At 52.7% G+C, this 18,419-nt stretch overlaps 1 protein-coding gene across 1 annotated transcript; it reads right to left on the minus strand.

Annotated features, from left to right (window-relative positions):
* Positions 1-1,687: 1,687 nt before the first annotated feature.
* Positions 1,688-18,073, minus strand: Piwil1 (piwi like RNA-mediated gene silencing 1). Its single transcript, XM_032886854.1, has 20 exons — positions 17,996-18,073; positions 17,598-17,712; positions 16,300-16,425; positions 15,674-15,888; positions 15,238-15,359; positions 14,049-14,129; positions 13,383-13,580; positions 13,009-13,120; positions 11,734-11,860; positions 11,526-11,643; positions 11,096-11,210; positions 9,861-10,048; positions 9,414-9,486; positions 6,242-6,442; positions 6,025-6,128; positions 5,523-5,593; positions 5,249-5,402; positions 3,622-3,747; positions 1,924-2,071; positions 1,688-1,804 (listed from the first exon to the last, which is right to left on the minus strand). The coding sequence occupies exons 1-20, from the start codon at positions 18,071-18,073 to the stop codon at positions 1,688-1,690; spliced, it is 2,589 nt and encodes an 862-aa protein (XP_032742745.1).
* Positions 18,074-18,419: the final 346 nt, after the last annotated feature.

An 18,419-nucleotide genomic window follows, 5' to 3' on the forward strand; every position in this document is an offset into this window, starting at 1 on the left:
GCTGGCACTGGATAGGGGCATCAGAGAGAGAAGAAACCCCTTTGAGAGCAACCCAAGCACCCACAGTTATGGGTATGGTATGAGGTTTCTGGCAGTGGTGGTCAGAAGTATGCTGTAGCTCTAAGATTCCTGCCTTCCTCCAATCCTTGGGGAATAAAGATTTGTTGACCCCTTAGGCACCCAAATCTGAGTTTGAAACCCTAATACTGTACTCCCTTTCTCAGGGCCTGAGAGGCCGTGACAGCAGCCTCCCTCTGGTGTCAGACGAAAGACGGGTTAAGGCTGCGTGCCATGAGCCCGGATGGTGGCTCAGAGCTGGCTTTTAGATCTACAAGGAAACACAACTGCTTTTCATTTACGATACATCAGTAAGGTCAGATCCTAGAGGTACCACAGAGATGCCCACAACAGTAAAGTGAGACAGAAACTTTATTGAGCTGTGCCAGGGGCACACACACTGCCATTGTGTAAAACTCATCACACTGTAGCCACTTCAAGCTGCTCTCATGACACAAATAACTCCAAGCCTCCTTCACTGCCAAAGAGCCAGACAAACATCTGTGGCCATACCTTGCCTGGCACCTGAATTGGCCCACCAGTCGCAGCCCTGCAGCCTCTGGGGACAGGGGCAGCTCTTACTCCCAGAGTCTCCTGCAGAAACTGACACCCATAACTCATAACTGCTCCATTTTTCTTTTATTTTCCTGTTTGTTAAGACAAGGTCTCACTATGTAGCCTAGGCTGACCGGGAACTTGGGGTTCCCCGGGCTTCACCTCCCAAGTGCTGAGATCACAGGTGTGTGCCACCACGCCCGACACCTTACTTTTGGGAGTGGAATCCTATCCCAGAGTGGTCTCCTGCATTTTAAAAACAAAGAAAACACGGGCCTTCGAAAACTAAAAACTGTTTAAATAAAGTGAGGGTCACTAATTTCACTCGGTGAGAAAATTGCGAAAGAAAACAACACTCGTTCCACCACCGGCCTCATCAGTCTTAAAACACTTTCACGGAGAAAAGTTTAAAACTTTCAACAATTATTTTTTTTTTTCTTTTTTTTTCGGAGCTGGGGACCCGAACCCAGGGCCTTGCGCTTGCTAGGCAAGCGCTCTACCACTGAGCTAAATCCCCAACCCTCAACAATTCTTTTCATTCCCTATAACCTAACTCTTAAAAGAAATTCAGAGAGGCACCCCCGGCCTTTTTATCTTTAGGATCTGAGGTGTCAGAGGGTCAGAGTCCCACATAGCATCAGCCTAGGATGCTCTGGGTATTTTTGCCTTGCGTCTTTTCCTCCTTTAAATTCAAACATGCACAGAGAGAGAGAGAGAGAGAGAGAGAGAGAGAGAGAGAGAGAGAGAGAGAGAGAGAGCAGCGCACAGTAGGACGTGCTCCCAGGAGCACCTCCGAGAACCTGCCGACTCGGCTGCTTTAGGAAAGTCTATCTGTGGTACCACGGCCCCCTGCCACCACTCTGCCAAGCAAATTGTCACAACGCTCTATGAGAAACAAAGCAAACAGCGAACCTTAGTTAACTCTATAACCGCTACAAACCAACTAAAAAAAAAACGAAACCGCGGCCCCCCAACCCCCACCCCCAGCATCCCGCTAGAACAACATCATATGAGAAACAGAACTAAAGGTTGGCAGAGCTCTGGAGGAAACCAGCATGTAGGCCCTCGCTGCTGGTTAGAGGTAGTAGAGACGGTTGGACAGGGAGAGGTTCGGCTCTCTGTGGATGCTCTGGCCCACGAGGAAGGCCAGCTTGTGTGCATACTGGCAAGGTGCAGGGACTCGGATGACTCCCTGTGGGGGAAAGAGGGCCAGTCACTGGGCTGAGTTGGGTGGAACTCCCAGGCTCCCTACCACAGCACGCTAAACAGGGCAGGCGGACAGAGCAGGAACTCGGACAGGAGTGCACTCACAGGCCAATTGTAGTACACGTGACACAGCTTGTACGTCAGCCGCTGGATGTGGTCGGGCTTCAGGCCACTGCTGTCGTAGATGACATTGTAGTGCGTTGGGGACACACTCCCACTTCTCACTGCCTGGCTCACGATGAAAAAGTCATACCTGGAAAGGGAGAAAGAACCAGGCAAGGTTAGGACACCATTTCCTACGAGGAAAAACCTCATGTTCTAAGCAACCTCATCTTTCCTCCAGCCCCAGTGTGTCTGTAAGGATTCGTGTGTCTCTTCATGAGCCACTGTGGTCGTGTGCATAGAAGACTGTGAAGGCAAGGCTGTGTCGTCCGTGTTACCACACGTCAGTGCCACAGAGCATGCTAGCTATACTCTTGGGCCTCGTGTCCCCTGCATGCTGCACGGAGGGAGGGGACTTGCACACATGGGCACACAGCAGCAGCAGAGTAGGGTGCAAACAGTTCCTCCTCCTGCTTCCATTTTAGTTACAGCAATGCAACAAATGTGATCACTAAAGATTCAGAGCAAATGTGCGAGGGTCAGAGGTAGAATAGCTGTACACGGCGAGTAGAGGACCTAAGCTAAGGCCACGGCTGAGTAGCACACTAGGAAACAACTGGACAGCCATCAGAGTTCTTTGGGCCCTGGCACCAATGAATGACAGCCAAGAGCTCCTGTGTTCTGACCGTAGCAGTGGAAGAAAATTAACCTTGTAATCTTGATGTCACCTAACGAGATAGATGGGAAATCAGAAGTGATCTACACTGGAGTCTGTCTGGGAAAGAACGACATTCAGAGACATTCAGCGATGTGCCCACCAGGAACAGATGAGCTCTAACTGGGAGAGGGACATTTATGTGTGTGGAATTCATGCTGCCACCTTCAAAGGGTCATGCTGCTGGCTCCAAGGGCCTGAGTGGCTCACACAGCTACAGAGCTTGAACAGCATCTGGTGAGAAAACACATCTGCCGCCCCCAAACTCTTTGAGTGTTGTCCCTAAGCCCATGGGCTCCCAACCTTCTCTTCTCGTTGAGTGCCCTGAACGCTGTGATAGTGCCAGGCTCCATGAAGGATCAAAGAGAGGCCTCAGACAAAGACCAGTCCTTCTTGGGTCTTGGCCTCAGTTGGCTGTCCCACTCTGCTCCTTACTTGGCAGTACGCTCTTCCAGAACCATTTCTGTAGACAGCCTTTGAGCAAAAGACCCAAAATGTGTGTACTTCAAAAATAAAAAGGCTGCTCAATCACGTAGCTGAGAGATAGCACAAAAACCATGTGTGGCCATTTCCGGCTCTGAGATGCAAAGGCCCACAAATGCTTCTGAGTTCAGACCTTGGAGCATGTGTCTAAACCGGTCAGTTAAGCATCTAATTTAGGTTCTCAGATCAATGATGCTGTGTCCTTATTAGCAGCTCACCCACCTGGGTCAAGGAAAGCAGGGACACTAAGGAGGTCGCCAGCCCTCACCTACAATGCTGGAAGCCCTGTTCAGCCTCACGCTCTGAACAAAGAGTAGCATCAGACGGGGTGGTGAATGGCTGCCGCTGGGGATGAAGCTTACCACCTTGGACACCCAAGCCCAGAAGAGAGCTGGTCACCAGAGATGAGCATCTGTCCACCTACCCAGTGGAACCTGTGTGCTGTGACGAGCTTAGCTCCCTCTGACTTTCTTACTTTGGAGTCAAGAGGCCCCAGAACTCACCACTCTGGTCTGGTGACTTCCACATCGATGACTGTCCCCGGAAGAGGGTTCTGAAGTCTTCCCCCAGATTGAGCAAAAAACCTGGCATTGACTCGCTTCTTCACTACGATCACGGTCAGTCTTGGGCTAAGGACAGAGAGGAACATAACCACAGAGTTGGTGACTTGTTTCGGCAAGAAGTCACACGCTCACTCATCCCTCCAAGAAGGGGACGCTCCTGTCTTGATGTATCATCTTACTGCAAGCTGGGGAAGGGTCCGCACCTTCCTCCCCATGAGACCAAGGGGCATTAGTGACTTGAAGGGTGGACAGCCATATATCACTTGTGTGCCCTATGGCATGAGGTTAGTCAGGTGTGGCCACAGACCAAATCTTCTGCACCGGTTACACCAGAACACTGCCCTCCAGAGACCTCCAAAGTACTCGAGGTACCACTATGGGCATTTCCTACTCTGAGATCTAAGAGAGCTGCTTTGAGGACTATTAATGTCTGATCTAGTGGATTCCAGAATGACTGGCTCAAAATGGATCACAGGTGGTGTGTCTGTGTGTCTGTGTGTCTGTACACACACATTCCCTAATGTGTGTTCCAAGTTAACATTTGGGTAATATGTCAAATACAAACACATGCCATTAATGCACATCACCAGGAAAGACTATTTGACCTCTGCATCCCCTGTTTCCCTGGAGCCTCAAGGACATGGTGCAGATCCCTGCAGCCCATGGTCATTGGCTGTTTCAGGGTATATGCATATTGCCACCAGCTCCCTCTGCATTGCTGACACTAACAGGAAATATTAGATGCCCATCCAGAGCATACGGCCTGTAGACAGTTTTCCCTAGGGGCAATGAGGAGTCTACTGGAAGGCTCACCACCTCACCCTCTAACCAATTGACGAGCTCTCCTTGGGACAGTCACTATGGATACACAATCCTCATGGTAGTCAGTGGACCAGGCCTCAGAGTTACCCCCGCATCTAACATAATTGGCAGTCCTGACCCAGGCAGCATCAGTTTCTCCCAAGCTCAGATGTGGCTGACCTCCATTCACAGGCAGAATGGGGTCCTAAGAACGTGCTACTCAGTAACTGTTCATGCGACCCCGGGCACAGGGCCCATGTGGTGGGCGCCGGTGGCTTCGCTTTCCCAACATGGTATCCATAAACAGAAAAACAGTCTTTCCTGGGAGAAGTGGGGCCATCCCAGAAATGTTACTAGCTGTCCACGAAGCTCTGCTTTTGCAAGGCCTGCCAGCTGCTCTCAGCTCTAGGTAGAACACGAAACACAGCTGGGCCCTTTATCCATGTGCCGTGTGCCAAGGGCTCTGTTTCAAATGTATCTGCATCTACACTGAGCTCAGAGCAGGGAGCTCAGGGTGGTATGGTGGCAGCAACTGCTAAGGACCACGGAACGTGTCCTACCCTGAGTGACCCACAGGAGGTGAGTAGCACCGAGCTAGAACTTAACCAGACCCAGTCTCAAGAAATGGAAGGCTGCCCTGCTCAGCCCTGCTTCCCTCACCCACAAAACCTTCAGCCCAATTTCTAGGAACCCTGAGCGCCCTTGTCTTTGTCGTCGAGTGACACTAGGCTCAGAGGGGGCAGCCATGTCAGACCCATGGACTTACTTGTAACCTCTCCCGACTGACTTGAGGCAGTCTAGGAACTGTGGGACCTCATAATTGACCAGGGTCTTCAGCTGCCCGTCCCCCACACCGTCTCGGTACACAATGACTCGGCTGGGCATATATTCATTGCAGCCACTCCAAGCCCTCAGGGCAGCTGCCAAAAGTGGGGGTGGGGTTGGTTTTGAGTTCCCAAACCCTGTTTCTCCCAGCCCCAGCCACTTTCAGTAACAGCCCAACGTACAGCGTCAGTCAGGACCAGGGTACACAGACCCACCTTGCAAGCACACCTTGAGACCGTCTACCAGCTCCTGTCCACGGTCCTGAAAGACGCAGCGGGAGAACCAGCTGTTGAGAAAGAAAGCAGGGTGGTGAGGACTTGGGTCTGCCAGATTCAGCAGCTCTGGGCTGCATCCTCGGCAGTGTCATTTCTTCGGTAGGGACAAGTGACCGGCTGGAGTGCCAGGGAGCACCTACCTACCAGAACAAGTGCTCAGTGCTCTGCTTCTAAACAGATCATGTGTTCCGTGCTCCCCCCACCCCTCTGTTCCCCAAGACCAAAGTCACAGCCACTGACATTTACAAGTAGTGCTTGGTCAGGCTCTGGGCTCTGCTGCTATGGCCTGTTCCCTCATTCCACAAACACATTGAGGACTAATGTTGAAAAGCAAAAGGCTAAGCCAGCTGGGCTGTCACACTGAAAATGTGAGTCACATTTCAGGGCCAAGAGCAGCTGTCAACCCAAGGCACTTTTCAAGCTGGCCACCTCCCTGGCTTACCGGGTCATCCCTTCATTGATGCTGGCAACGAATCCGGCGATGGACCTCCGCCCCGCTGTGGTGTCATGGTAACAGTCAATGCCCACGATCATTGCCAGCTTCAGCTTTAGTGGAAACAGTGTCGTTTAGGTGCAGGACCCCACTCATAGCCACAGGCCGGGCCCCTTGCCCTAAATAACCACGTGACCTCCCTGCACCCCAACGAAAGCAGACTCACGGGCATGTCCACCCGCCAGAGCTCGCCTCCCATCTTGCAGTTCATCTGCAGGGCGATCTTGGTGGCAATGGCCATGACTGTTTGCTGCTTGCCCAGCGTCCGGGCCACCACACACTGACTTGGGGTGGGGCAGTCTGTGCACAAATACTTCTTGATGGCATCATACTTGTCCTTCCGATTACTTGACAAGAGACAGACAACCTGGGAAGAAACCAAACACCTCATTACAAAGAACCAGGAAGGGGTTGGGGATTTGGTTCAGTGGTAGGGCATTTGCCTAGCAAGCGCAAGGCCCTGGGTTCGGTCCCCAGCTCCGGAAAAAAGAAAAAAGAAAAAAAAAAAAAAGAACCAAGAAGTGCTCACTGCTCTGCTGCTGGCAGATTATGTCTTCCACGCTTCCCCTGGGGTCCCCACACCAAGGCCACAGCCATTGACAAGACTCTTGGAAGGCAGGGCACAGACCTGAGCCCTGTGGCGCAAAGGACACCTGTTACTCATATCACAATTGACTCTGCCATGTGGCTGGTCAATGGGATGACACTGCTCATTTCATTCTCTGTGGCAGACACAGATATGGGGGTTTGCACATAAGCAAACCTGGGCGGTGAAACCAAGTCATTGCTACCTGAGCCCTGAGCCCAACACACAAGCATGCGGGTGGGTCAAGGGGGAAACAGAGAATGTCCTCACAGGTGAGGTAGGCAGACATGCCGATCTCTGAGCCTTAGCTAGCTCACACCGGCCTGGATGGACAGCTTTTAAAGCCTGCTTCTGGCTTGGGAGCCTGGTCAGAACCTGAACTTTCCTGAGAAGAATGTGACAATTGTGGAGGCAAGACAGAGTCCCTCGTGAGAGCATCCTTCTGCCCAAACTCTAAGGATTCACATTCAAGAGTATAACGTCAAATGTAGCTTGTGACGCACAACACAACCCCCAATGTGTGCCCAGACTCTTTCTTATCTCTGGTCCCCAGAAAACTGGGCTCCATTGGCTGTCTCCATTACACTAGGTAGAATGGTGGCTCTCCGCCTGTAGCCTCCAAGAACATGAAGGCAAAGAAGAATCATGGAGGGGCATGTCGGGTAAGTGTTCAGGTCTCCTGGAATGTGGACAACCTGCTTCTACCCCTCATGGTTGTGTGGCCTCCTGAGGCAGGGGGTGTGGGACACTCCTTCTGTGCTAGTCACTGCTTCTGACTGAGCCAGACAGAAGTTTCTACCTCGTTCTTGAAGGCCACTTGCATTGGCTTATAGAAGCTTTGGACTCAGTGGTCAGACAGAGGCGCTTCAGCACGCGACTGGACATTGAGGGTTGTGACTTCGTGGGCGGTTAATCTGCCTACTTAGTCATGCCTTGGTGACACTGGGAAATGGCAGAAATGACAAGAGCTAAGGCTGGGTAGAAAGTGGCTGTTGTGGGGTACACTGGAGGATGGCTCTGGTCCCTTTTCTCTCTACTCTGGGCCCACCATGGGGTGAGCAGTGGCGACTTTCCACATCCTCCTTGCTGGGATGCTCTGATTCACTATGGCCCAGAGACAGTGGGGCCAAGAGAGCCTGGAGAGAGCCTCTGAACCATGAGCTACATTGAGCTTTCCCTCTTGGTTATGTCTCGGTGATAAAAGTCTGACCAACTCACAGCTAGACCCACCCCTTCCGCAGCCAGCTGTGACCCAGCACCAGGCTTCTCCACACTCGAAGTTCTCTTCACTGCAGCCACAGAGGACTGTGCCCCCAGAGGACTGTACCCCCTCCACTGGAGGGTCCATTCTCTCAATGACTCACAAGGCTCCCACTGAGCTACAAAGCGGGCGGGGCTCTCCAGAGCTTCCCATCACTCAAGTGCTTCAGGTCACGGTCATTACAGCTTTAAACAGTCACTGGCTTTACAGAGTCTGCCCCTTAGGGCTTTGTTTCATTCTAGGAGGCCAACGACTTTACAAGCAGTTGCCATCAACGCCCAGGCTAATGAGAGCCTCGACAATGACCTTAGGACTGGAGGATGCAGAGATCAGCAAAATGAACCAAAATGTGGGCCGCGTTCAGCTGGGAAACTTGAAGAGCTCTTAATCAGCCACGTTCTGAGTCCAATTGTGCAGGGCCCCTCCCTCACAGGGCTGGGATGTGGGGATTGGAGGACACTGATCTCCCAGTGTAGTTCCCTTGCAGCCAGTCTCCAACCTTTAGCCTGCAGTGGCTTCCTGCTCTGTAGCAGGTCTGAGCTTCCCAGGCAGAGGACAATAACAAGGTCCCACCAGGCTGACCTGACCCCTGACCCCACACTGCTGCCACGCTCAGTTTCCACCATGCTCCCTCCCTGCTTGTGCAGGTCTAATACAACAGCAGCAGGGGAACCAGCAGCATGGCCACAAATCAGGGTGGCTCAGCCTTCAGAGGCAGAAGGCTTTGCGCATGTGCCTGGCATGAGCGTGCGTGCCAGGCGGCAGAATCATCAGCCCCAGCACAGTGATGCCAAAGACAGTGCCTGAACTAAGTGGCCTGGATGGTTGTCCACACCTCCAAGACCCAGCTTAAAACTGGATCCAGTGACAGAGTCAGAGGTGAGGAGTATGAGAGAATGGGGTGACGCTCTGGTCCCGTGGTGACCCATAGCATCATAGCCTGGTTATCCCTTGTCACACCTCGCACTACACTGTGAGGACTCCCAGAGGCGCACATGTGGCTGTCACCACCCTACCTTATCATCCCTCCTCTCCTAGGTGTCACATGACAGAAATATGGCACTCACCAACGTCAGGGTATCCCAGCTCAGGAGAGGAGCCCGTGACAGCCCGCTCTGCTCAGCGGCCAGTGCACACTGACCTCACCCTGGGGTCTACAGTCTGGCTCTCGGCCTTGCCCTGTGACCTCCAGTTTCTACGTGGCTACACACCCATGTCTGCCGAACAACCAACAACTGACCCTTCCTATCTGTCTTTCTGCTTTCCTGAAAGCTTCTAGAAGCAGCGGCTCCAAGGCGGAATGTGGCCTTCCTCTCCCTGGCACCCCCTCGCCTCACAGGGCTCGCGTTCACACAGGCGCCAGCGCAGCGGCCTCACTGAGATCGATGTTTGAGGACTACCATCTGAAAAGGAGCTCAAAAACTCCAGTCCTCTGTCCCTAGAGACCCCTCCCCCAGGCCCCAGCGTGGCTCGCTCCTAGCAGCTACTCACTATCTGAGTGTCTGATGTCACCTTCTGCTGCAAGGCTCTCAGATAAGCTTCTGTTCTGTCGTCCACCTCGATCCTAGGGTCAACAATAAAGACAGGTGGTACACAGCCCTCCGGCCGTCGCACAGCCAGCTTCCCTGTACCAATCCCAAACGGTACAACGCAAAGACACAGGAGCGGCCACACGGTGAAGGGCAGGGGTGGTGGTTGTCAATCGCCACCACCGTCTGGGCTTCAGGGCCTATCCCTAGAGCAACCCTGCCCTTTCTCCTCTCTCAGCTGTCTCCTCTGCGTAGAGGGATGGAGCCATGGAAGCCATGGGAGCCATGGGAGCCATAGGAGATCACAGAGCCTCCAGGAGCTCGCTGGAGCATCACTTTGAAACACGCATGCCCTTCTCCTAACTGCCAATCGCTCTCAGACTAGAGAGGAGGTGGCCCGGACACTCACATGATGGCCTTTTTCATCTGGATGCCCATGGCCGGAGTCACTTTGAACAGGTTCTGTATCAGCGAGTTGGCTGCTTCATAATTCCTGCGGGTATAGATCAGCAGCCAGTTATCCAACGGCTTCACGCTGATCAGCGGCGCGCCTCTCGTTTCTTTGGACCAGTCTGCAAATTGTGGGTTGTAATCAAACTAGAACAAAGGGCAGAGATGCGACTGTCAGCCGTGATGAAGCCACTGGCCTCGACAATCCCATCATGCATCTGGAACCACAGACTATCAGAGTGACAGATCTAAAGTCCCCAGTGGGGAAGACACCAGATGCACCCAGAGGGCCCTCCTTACACTATATCCTTCCCAGTGCCCAGGATAAACTCTCCCTCCTGCCTCCGAAAGGCTTATTGAAACAACTTATTGAGTGCCACTTCCCTCCTCACGATAAAGATGTGAAAATTAAGGCTCGGGCTTGGGGTAGTAGCTGATGTTATAATCCCAGGACTCAGGAGGGAGAGGCAGGCAGATCTCCATGTGCTGGAGGCCAGCCAGCTCTACACAGTGAAATCCTGACTGGGTGGGAAAGTAAGCTAAGCCCCTTGACAGTGGTGTCCTGTGCAGAGAGCAAGTTCTGCGAAGATCTCTCACGGTCACCATCTCAGCCAACACCCAGAGAGCCTCTAAGGTCCCTGTGAATCCGCTGTCCCTTCACCTGGCTGGACTGTTTCTCTCAGTCCGACCTGGGGCAGGAAGGCATGGGCTGCTAGAAACAGTTTAAAAGTGTAGGTGTGGGGTTGGGGATTTAGCTCAGTGTGGGTAGAGCGCTTGCCTAGCAAGCGCAAGGCCCTGGGTTCGGTCCCCAGCTCCGAAAAAAAGAAAAAAAAAGTGTAGGTGTTTGGATCATTTTAATCACATAAAACTATTTTGGGACATCTTGTCTTAGACTCCTGAGGACACGTGGCCCAGGCAGAGATGAAGCCAATTAAACGGGGCTTCCTGCACCCTAACCTGCATTGCTTAAAAACTTCAGTCTCCTTTTAGCAGATCTTAGCTTGTTCCAAGCCGGGCGTTGAGTTCTACATGTGCTAGACTCGCAGGCTGCCTCTTGCAGGATGCCAGTCAGGTGGCTCCTGGGGTTTTTCCAGAGCAGGAGGAGGAGTTCCAGGAGGAGTCGTCTGATGCATGATGGGCTGTCTGTCTCCTGCCCCAGTGAGATTTGTCCCAGAACTACCACGCCAGCCTTACCGTCTTTCCACCCTGGTGGATCTTCTCGGATTGTAAGATTCTTCCTGAGAAGGACAGCAAGTTCGAATCGAAGCTTAGGCCCCAGTCTCGAAGCTCTCTCTGCACATTGTCATCCCTGCGGGTTGAACATAAGACTCAGGCATTGCTGAGCAGCCAGCAGCCTCCTGGTGACCCACAGTCAACATGGGCATGTGTGTCTGACAACTGCTGACTCTCTTCCTGCCCACTGCCTTTCTCTGGCGGGATTGGAAAGAACACATCTGCCTATGAGGTTTTACTTCCTGGCTCCCTGAGAAGCAGCTGGTACCAGGAACCCAGGACAGCCCGCCCCCAATAACTCTGCCAACCCAGGAGGCCATACTTCCTGCTTTCCAGAATCCTCCCAGACCCATAGGGAACCCCAATTGCTGGGAGCGCTGAGCCAGCCTACTTGTGGATGTAGTCGATGAGGCGGCCCACCTCCCGCTGCCGCTGCTCAGGGGTCAGCCGTGTGTGCACCGCCAGGTCCTTCATCACGTTGAAATCATTGCGCATCTTATCAGTCAGGCCTGCAAGCAGAGGTACAGGTGAGAGCGGTCAGCGGGGCTGCAGAGTCCCCAGGAGGGTGTGGCTAGGGAGGGAATGGAGGAGCTACGCACCTGTGAGGTAGCAGAGCTCTGGGATGAGCATGGCTGGGCCGGGCAGGGTGCCGCCAGGGCCTCTCCTCCGCTTGGGCTGGCTCACCAGCACTGGCTGCTTCAAGTCTGTGATCTCCTGGTTGTATTGCTGCTCAGGAGGAAAGGGAGGTATGCTCTGCACCAACCAGGCAGCACACACACACACACACACACACACACACACACACACACACACACACACACACACACACACACACACACCACCCCCCCACACACACACCCCCCACACACACACCCCACCCCCCCCACACACCACCCCCCACACACACCACATACCACACACACCCCACACCCCACACCCCACACCCGGAGAGGTAAATGCCTCATTAACAACTCGTCAAATATCCTGAGGGGTGATGTATATACTCCAGAAGTCATTGTTCCTTTCACCCACTGAGGGCCTGGGAGTAGGAAGGGCCGGTCTGATGCAGGAGAATGAGCTCCTTGTAGCCAAGTCCACAGAACTTAGCTATGGAGATGGTGACTTAGAACAGACTTCTCAGGTTACAGTCCTGGTGCTCCCAGCCCCAGGGCATGTTCCAGAAGCTGCTTATTCCACAACAATTTTTTTCTTTTGATTTGGATGAAAAAATTTTTTCCCTCTGAGCATAAAAGGAATGTCGTTTTGTCAAGTAGCCAGGTGGTACCAGTCTACTCTCAATACCCACCCTGGGGCAAGGTGTCACCAGCAGGCCATGCCATTTAAAAACCTGACTCGTGTCTTTTTCTCCTGTGTCCTAAAGAACCAACCACCAGGGTTTAAAAAGTTAATGGTTCCCTCAGACGTGGTCCTCACGCATCACTAAACATGAATGGCAGAAATCTGGGGTCTCCCTCTCCCCGTCTCATAGGCCTTCATCGGGGTCCTGGCCACAGGAAAATGGGGCTACAGATGCTGGGATGACCCTTGGGCCTCCTGTTATCTGCAAGCTCTGTCCTACTAGGCCCTCTCTGGGAGTCGTGTACTCCCAAAGTGGTCAGAGAGACCAGCTACAGCAGATCTGGCTAACCAAGGATCAGATACAGATACAGATACAGAGCGAGGGGCCATGCCAAGCTGCTTGCCCCCATTGGCAGTACCAGCCTGTCCCCATGACGCACTGTGAAATTTTATCATTCTGCTGGACAGAGCCACCAGGGCAGTATGCTTCTGACAAGCGGGGGAATTTCTCAGTGACACAGGCAAGATTGCGCAGGGTCTGCATTCTCCCGTACGCCACCCAGAAAACAGCCTACCTTCCTGTAGTACTCCAGGAAGCTGACCTCCGAGCCATCGGCCTTCTTGAAGGTGCTCTTTGGATTCTGGTCCCAGTCGATGTCATCCACCCTGTAGGTCTTGTTGTTGTACCTGTGGGCATCCCGGGGGACATGGGGCTCCAAGTCATATTCCCAGACCCCTGGAGATGTATGACGCTGGAAGGGCAGGGGAAGGGACTGAACAATTGGAAATGAATGGACGGAAAGGCAGGAGGAGCCTGTCCTTTGTAGCTGACCACAGGAAAGGCAGCACACACGGCAGAACTGGCTCGCTTCGGCTCGCCTCTGCCTGACTCCCCGCCCCCAGCCCCACCACTCTCTAGCCCCCAGCTCGAGATGAAGCCAAGCCATACTTGGTGAGGACGATGAGGCCTATGAGCTCCTTGGACACTTGCTCCTGGAACTTGTGCTCCTCCGTCTGCTGGTACAGATTGAACATGAAGTCTAGAACCGTCTCGCTGCGGAGGACCTTGTGGCTGACGTCTGTGCAAAGCATGATGTTGTTCTCATATTGAAGGATGGAGGTGGTGAAGCCGGGCCAGATCACCAACCTGCCAACACAGGGCGGGTCAGGGGCAGCCTCATACCCCTGTCCCTGTGTCGGAAGCACAACGAGCTGGAGCCTGGTCATTTTCGAGTACAAGATTGCAGACAGACAGCACACTGCCCTTCCCAGGGCTTCAACAGCATTCGCTAAGGATACACGCTGAGCTGATTAAACTTTATGATGGGTCATCTATCATCCCAAGCCACCAAGTCTCAGCAGCCCCAGCTGCCGATTCTGAGGACGGACCACAGGGTGCACGGTCTGTGCTGAGGACTAGGACGCTGTTGCTTTGGTGGGGGTTTTTTTGGTTTTGTTTTGCTTTTAATGTAAGTAGTGTGGTATGAGTCTGCATTGTTCAAACCCAGGTACAGGCCCCCTTAGCTCCGAGCCCCAACCACAGACTGTTTCTACTTTACAGATCATTTCAGAAGTCTGTGGAGCCCAGACAGTAGATTTTCCACAGCATACCGACCTGTGATTTGGAATATCAATCGGGTCACTTGGGTTGTAATAATTCCGTCCAATTTGTTGCAAATTCATGATTTTCAAGAGCCTACAGATTGAAAGTCAGAACCGTTAGCATAGAGAATCCTAGGGACAATCTGGGGTCACATGCAGTCAGGGCAGGGCTGTCAAAGTTATCACACTTCTAGCCAGGTCAGTCATTTCTACAGTGCCTAGGGTTTAGCGATGGATCTTAAAATGTCCAAACATTGGGGAAGAAATGTCAAGATACAATTGAATTGCGTCTACTCCATTTTATCATGATATACCAAGATAGCCCACTTGCGTGTTGCCTGAGGCTGTGTCTAGCTACACAAGCGGAGGTGAATGGCTGCCTTAAGCCATCCAATTAGCTTTCCTTTAAAGAAAATGCTCCAAGCAAATGCATTCCCTCAGGCCAAATGTCCCTCGCACTGAGCTATCCTTCCACAGCAGTGAGTCATCTGTGAGCTTAAGAAGTTAAGCCATGAACCAAAGTACTGCCCCATTTAGATGGCTCCTCACAGGGAGGGGTCTTCTGTAGAACGTGTGTGTGTGTGTGTGTGTGTGTGTGTGTGTGTGTTATATGTGTAGGATATGTGCAGGTGTATGTGTGCACATGCATGCATAAGGAGGGCATCAGGTAACCTGTTGTTAATCTGTTCTAACATTCTCTACACTGCACTCTCTTGAGACAGGGTCTTGCAGTGAACCTGGAGCTAGGCTGGTGGTCAACAGGCTCTACTGTTTTACCCAATCTCCAGCATTGGGGCTATATGCCAATGGCCATGCCTGGCTTTTATGTGTTGGGGGAGAGCAGGGGATTTGAACTTGGTTCTTCACACTTGCACAGAGGTCTCCCCAGAGCCTAGAACATGTCCTTATATGGAAAGTGCACTAGGTGCATGGAATGCCAACTGCTCATCATGTGGCCACCACCTGCCCTAGCAGCCACCCACTCTGGGTGGAGCAGGCGAGGTGCTTTTTTCTAACAGCTCGAAGCCAGTATTTCAAAGGCATAATGTCAGCACCACTGGGGAACGGGCAGAATCCTGGAGGCAGAAAACCACATTTTAAAGTGACCACGTAGTGTAGTACTGCTAATATGCACGCACCCCACCCCCACCCCCTTCCCCTCGACACAGGCCACAGCGCATGCTCCTGGCCCTGGCATGCACCTCCTGAAGATGATGTTATAGAACTGCAGGCAGGTGGGTGAGGTGGGCGGCAGCTCGTTGGTCAGGGTGATGGTAATCCGCACGTGTTCCCCATTCCGAGTCTGACTGAATACTTCCGTGACCTAAAGCGAGAGAGGCGAGAACCCAGATCTCACCTCTCTGTAGGACAGCATGCCCAGGCTCTTGGGGCCTCTGCACTAAGACAAGCCTCTCAAAGCACACACTTGTGTGAACTGAGACTAAGAAGTTGGCTGAGTAGCTGAGAGACTTCACACAACTCACACAAGTCCTTCTGTCTCTTGGGGACTCTAAGGACAACGTGAGTCAGAAAGTACCTCTGGGAGCCCAACTTTCCCTCCCGGGAGACCCTTTCTGAGCTTCGCTTTGGGGTGGGCCCCTTCAGCCCCCCTCTGCCAGCGGAGACATTTGAAATAACCTTGTGCTGTAGTCTCTTAGGTAAAAACAATATTGTCCCGTCGAAAGCATGACACCTTCCAATGAGGTCTTCGTGCTGGAAGAGCAGGGCAGAGCGCAGCCTGCGGGCCTCCATCAGGGGGTTATAGTCGATGTGGTACTGGTACAGGGCCCACTGCGGGCGCGAGGTCAGCCGGAAGTGGTTGGTGCTCAGCTTCACAATGATGCCAGAGGAGCCTGAGGGCCACCACACACAGTCAGCCCCCGGCACAATTATGCTCTATGTGACCTCTTCTTCACACATACAGAGCTGGGGACAGCAGTCAGCTCTCTCCTTCAAGGCAGCTGGCCCTGGGGAACACTGCCCTGTCACTTCAGGGGACATCATGCGACCCACCACAAACGCAACTGATCTCTTTAGAAGGGGGTTACGCAATGTTTAACAAAGCTTGCCAGAATACACAGCCCAGACAGCTCTCAATCTCTCTCTCTCTGTCTGTCTCTCTCTCTCTCTCTCTCTCTCTCTCTCTCTCACACACACACACACACACACACACACACACACACACTGGCAGAGTGCTCTCCTCTTCCCTCATCCAGAGAAGCACCACCCGGCGCCTTGAAAAGTACGCTCTGCTGCGAGCCCACCTGTCTTTGACTCTTTGACATGGTCAAGGTTCTGTCTGGTGTTCACACCAAGGTCATGGAAGTCTCGGCGACGCCCTCCTCTCTCTGCCAGTGACAGCTCCTGAAACCCGGCCGAGATCTGCAGTTCTTGAGGAAAGACAGATGCAACTCAGGCCTTATGTGAGTGGGTGGGAGAGCTACCATGGTGATAGCTCACGGTGGGCAAATACGGCCACTGTTTTCTGTCATTCTGTCACCTCCTCCCTTACAGGGCCCTCTCTACCCTGCCTCTGGCCACTCCTTATGAGACTTCTTTAACAGGCTAGGCTCCTGGGGCTATGACACTAGGACCAGAGGCATAGATTTGTGTTTGGGAAATAAGGTTTCTGTATTGTAAGTCTCGAGGGATCCAAAGATTCTAACAGTGGTTCTCAACCCTCCAAATGCTGCGACCCTTTAATACAGTTCCTCAGGCTGCGGTGACCCCTAACCAGAACATTATTTTCATTGTGACTTCACAGCTGTAATTTTGCTGTTATGAACTGGAATGTAAGTATCTCGGAGATTGCGACCCACAGGTTGAGAACTGCTCCGTTAGGGTGTTGCTTCTACAGCTTGGGTGAGAATATGACCCAAGTGTGACAGGTAGCCTCCTGACCCCTCGATTCTGCCCACAGGCAGCAGCAGGGGCAGGTGCACTCACATGCTAGGTCACACTGGGCATAAACAGTACTAAGCCATCAATTCTCGCTTATTCTGAAAACAGGCCTAAGGGTCTGAGGTTACCAAGCCATTCCATGTGCAGGGTGTATGCAGCCAGTCGTCTGAGAGCAACAACACACGGGCCACCACACAACGTTGGCTTTGTGGTCAGCAGCAGACACTCCAGCTGGAGTCACGGTATGTCTCCTGTAGCAGCGCCTACTAGTGGACTTCCCAGAAACCAGCCTCCCTCCTTCAAGGGGGCAAGACATGTGGGGAGCAATGTTCCCATAGAGACAAGACTCCCCCCCAAACCCCCTTCCCCGGGCAGCTGTGCACACTTCAGCAAAGTGCCTGAGAGCTGGCCGCTGGCTGTACTGATTCTCGACCCAGCCCCACAATGTGAAGACGCGCTGTCTAGGTCAGAGCCACAGAGAGACCAGCTTCTGAGGACATCGCTACAGATGCCAAGACAACATTAAAAAACAAAAATGGCTTAATCACAGGAAGCAGGCAAACTGAGATGACATGTGAAATTCGTGTATGGCTGAGATGGCCCTGGCTCGCTGCAGCCTCTCGTGTCTACCCTACGGTGGCTCCGACTCCTCCCTGCTTACCTTGTGACTTGGACGTGGCTCCGACTACCATTCCCCTCTGTCGTCCTCGGCCAACCAAGTCCCCCTCTGTGGGTGACTGCTGGGGTCTTGGCGGGATGTACCCAGGTTGCTGGCTCTGCTTGTGCACAAACACAACGGAATTCCCTTATGCCGCAGGGTGGGCACACTAGCCCACAGCATCCAGAAACTAAGTTATCAAGCACGTGATCAAGCTCCTCCCAGAACCCAGGTTAGACCTGCTTGGTTGATAGAACCTAGGGCCTCCTGTGCCCCGGACAAGTGTTCTACCACTGAGCCCTAGGACAAATCTTTAACTCCCTGTCCTAGTCCCCGTTAGCTGGTTGCTAAGACACTACTGACCTACTGACCTACTGACCTGGGAAAGGAAAAGTACTTACTGCAGCAGCCCCAACATGCTGCACCGTCTCCTGACCTCGGGCCCTGCCACGGGCCCGGGCTCGGGCTCGTCCAGTCATTTTCTGTCAGAGAGGAAATCATGCAATGGGCTCATGTGTAGTCACCATTTTGTCACTAAACCTTTTTTTAAAGTAGTTAAGTATTTAAAGTATTTAAGTATTTTAAAGCTCTAAAATAAGCCCCCAAATTATGCATGCTTGCATCTTTCCTACTGAAGACTCGCCTCATGCATGCCGGGCTAGCTAGCATCCCAACACAGATTCCTTAGGGAAACTTGGTCCTTACCAGAGACTAGCCACTGTGCTAGATGGCAGAGCTCAAGTGGAAATGTAGTTAGAATTTGTTTTCAGGGAGGCTAGAGACACGGCCAAGGAGGAGCTAAGAACCCTTTCTACTCTTACAACG

Source organism: Rattus rattus, chromosome 16 (genome assembly GCF_011064425.1).
Source record: "Rattus rattus isolate New Zealand chromosome 16, Rrattus_CSIRO_v1, whole genome shotgun sequence".
NCBI lineage: Eukaryota > Metazoa > Chordata > Mammalia > Rodentia > Muridae > Rattus > Rattus rattus.